General features: G+C 44.4%; 1 protein-coding gene across 1 annotated transcript in view; it reads right to left on the reverse strand.

The window, feature by feature from the left end:
• Positions 1–54: 54 nt before the first annotated feature.
• The window catches only part of ORC1 (origin recognition complex, subunit 1), a 24,308-nt gene continuing 21,487 nt past the window's right edge, over positions 55–2,875 (reverse strand). The window contains exons 14-16 of the mRNA XM_006839770.1: positions 2,088–2,257; positions 1,495–1,582; positions 55–249 (exon numbers count right to left, since the gene is read on the reverse strand). Of these exons, the coding sequence (XP_006839833.1) occupies positions 55–249; positions 1,495–1,582; positions 2,088–2,257 (453 nt within the window). The remainder of the gene's footprint in view (positions 250–1,494; positions 1,583–2,087; positions 2,258–2,875) is intronic.

Genomic DNA, 2,875 nt, shown 5'->3' on the forward strand with positions numbered 1-2,875 from the left:
AAATCAGTCTTTAAAAACCAGCATCAGGCTACACTCCATCCTTGTTGGAGCCCCTCACTCTTCTTTCAGTGCATACAGCACATCGTCCTGGCTGACGTTGAGCCGCACGCGAAGGAGCAGGTCGTTCCTGCTGGGCTCCATGAGGAGGAGGCGGCAGGAGCCCAGGCGAGAGCACACAGCCATGGTTTCAGACATGGTGGGGTAGGGCAGGCCCTCCATTCGGCACAGCACCAGGTGTTGGCTGTACACCTGCACAGGGAAACAACGCTGAGGTGAGCTGCCTACAGGGGTCTGGGTCTGACCATTGATTTCTTTTTGGAAACCAGACACTTGGTACCCAGGATCTGAAATACCGAAGAAGCCATCAAAGGTGGTGTCATGATGATGTACAAATGTGGAGGCAGGATGCAGTGTTGGCCTCGGAATCAAGCACCAGATCCGAACCCTCCCATTTACCTGTGTATATAGCCTCGGGCAGTGACTTCACTATCTGAGCTTTAGTTTTGATTTATAAAATGTACTGCCGCATCCCTCATGAACTAATGCATATTCTTAATTAATAATTCATCCCTCATGAATTAATGCTGAACAGTGCTGGTTTACACCATGGAATCGGTCAAAATTCCAGTTCAATTTTACTACAAGGGCCTTTCCCTTAGCAGATAACAGTGAGCAGATACCATAGCATGCATGACCCTTGTAAAAGCACAAAGTTCTCAAGAGAATATTGAATAAGGGGGTGCAGAGGATAAGCCAGAAATCCATCACAAAGCCTCCTGTATGCCAAGTGAGTCTGGTACTTCCTGGTCACCCTCGCGGATTCAGCTTAAGGCCCCTGGGAGCCATCAGTTAGTGATGCTCTGTAGGTGTTCAGGAAATGATTATACACTCAACTGAGCCACCCTGTGCAGAAGAGCTCTCAGCTGAGAAGGGGAATAATAAAGGTCAAAACATGACCAGCATTGAGTTTTTATTTAATAAACAGTGTACCACCGACACATTAAACAAGTAGCCAAAAGGAAAATGTTGTTCTGACCTATGTTAATTAAAGAAAGATGCCTAAAGCATACAAGTTGGGTGTATACTTTCTCAGGTACAAACTCAGACACATATTCAACAGTTTATCTTCTATGGCAGCTCGTTACCTATGGAGACCAATCTTAAATGAATCTTAAGGCATGCATGCACTCTAGGGATCCCGTTTATGGGACCTCAGATAGTATCCATTACAATGTAATCTGTACTGGGGCAGTGACTTTTATCTTGTTCCTCTTTACATCTCCTGCTCCTAGAATAGCATTTAGCAGAGGAGGTTTTCAAGACACTGTATAGACACAACTCCTAAAGTTTCTATCACAGAAAAGGATGAGTAGGTCTGGCCTGGTATCTTCTCTCATAATCAGGAGGCACAAATAGACAAACTGATAGACACAGATTGAAAATTTCATGTAATTTAAAGGTACCTGACCCGAAACCCAGAAGAAGATTGATTACCTGTTGAAATGTTGCTTCTTCTAGACCTGATCGACGGAACTCGGCAAGGATGGCTCTCAGGAAGCCCTGCTCCAGGACTGAGGCGTTTCTTAAAAGAAAGAAAGAAACATGAGTTCTCTATAGTGGCCGGACTACCAGTCCAGAGAAAAAGTCAAATGACTTCTCTGTGTCTTTAGAAAAGTGAAACAACTGGGAAATATTTCTCCTATAGTTAATCTTTCTGCCTAAAAGTCTCAAACTGTTAGAAAGATGGTACTTGGGAAATAAGGGAACACAGCAGGTATACCAAGAAATGTACCAGTACTTCAGTGACACCAAAACCCTCATTTCATGAACTATATTACCCACCATTTCCTTTTTATTCCCACAACACGTGTGCTCCCCACTAACACCTACAATACAGCCCAACAGATGGTAGTCCTTATCTGAGGTTACTGTTGTCTCCCTGTCTTCCTTAAGAAAAGGAACATCTTCAGTAAATCTAAACTGAATCACTAAGAGCTTTGAAAGAGAAACACTGTTTCCATGGACTTTTCAGGCTCTGGATCTCTCCAGCTGAGGTCTAGTAGGTTAAAGAAGAGAAAGCCTCTTACTTGATGGCAGTGATGTACGATGATGCAAACATCTCACCCACAGCTTCCAGTAAGTGGGTCACAGTGACCAGGCCAGGGCCATGAGGGTTCTGGTGAGAGAACTCACAGATCTCGGTGGCACGCCTGCAAATGTCCAGGCAGCGCCGCACATCTCCAGAGAGGGCTGCTACCTGCAAGAAGGACACTTTAATTGTTGGAGGGCCCTGCGATCCTGGCCTTAGAATCAGAACAGCTGGTCTGCAGCCTGCTTCTTCTATTTACCTAGCTGTCCAAACCTGGGCAAGTGACTTCACTTTTTGAGCTTCCATTTTACCTATAAGTCATGCTGTCACGTCAATTCTGAGTGTTGTGAAAAAGGAAAGGTGGTGCTGGAAAGGGAAGTCCTGAGCTCTGGCCGGGAACCTTGAGGATGCATAGGAAGCACATTATTCTGCTCTGTTGGAGACACTATACCTGAAGTCCAAACACTTGTCTTGGCATTATTCCATAATGAAAGGGACAGACATTCTGAGCTTTGTTTAATATTAAAGTCTAGAAGAAGAGACCCTTAGCCCGAAAACATTACTGATCCATCTGAAAACAGGCAGGTTCTTGTTCCTTGCAGTAAAAGAATAGTGTGGTGGAACAATATACACTTGTTTGTGGATATTCATCTGCTACATGCTTAAATTTATGATATAAGTAATTCTCAAAGTGAGCACTGAGTGGCTACTAATTTGCTACCCCTGCTAGAGAGTAAGATCCCCTAAGAACTTGATTGAACCTCAGCATAGTGATCCTGCTTGGTG

This window comes from Chrysochloris asiatica, unplaced genomic scaffold (assembly GCF_000296735.1).
Source record: "Chrysochloris asiatica unplaced genomic scaffold, ChrAsi1.0 scaffold00026, whole genome shotgun sequence".
NCBI classification, from domain to species: domain Eukaryota; kingdom Metazoa; phylum Chordata; class Mammalia; order Afrosoricida; family Chrysochloridae; genus Chrysochloris; species Chrysochloris asiatica.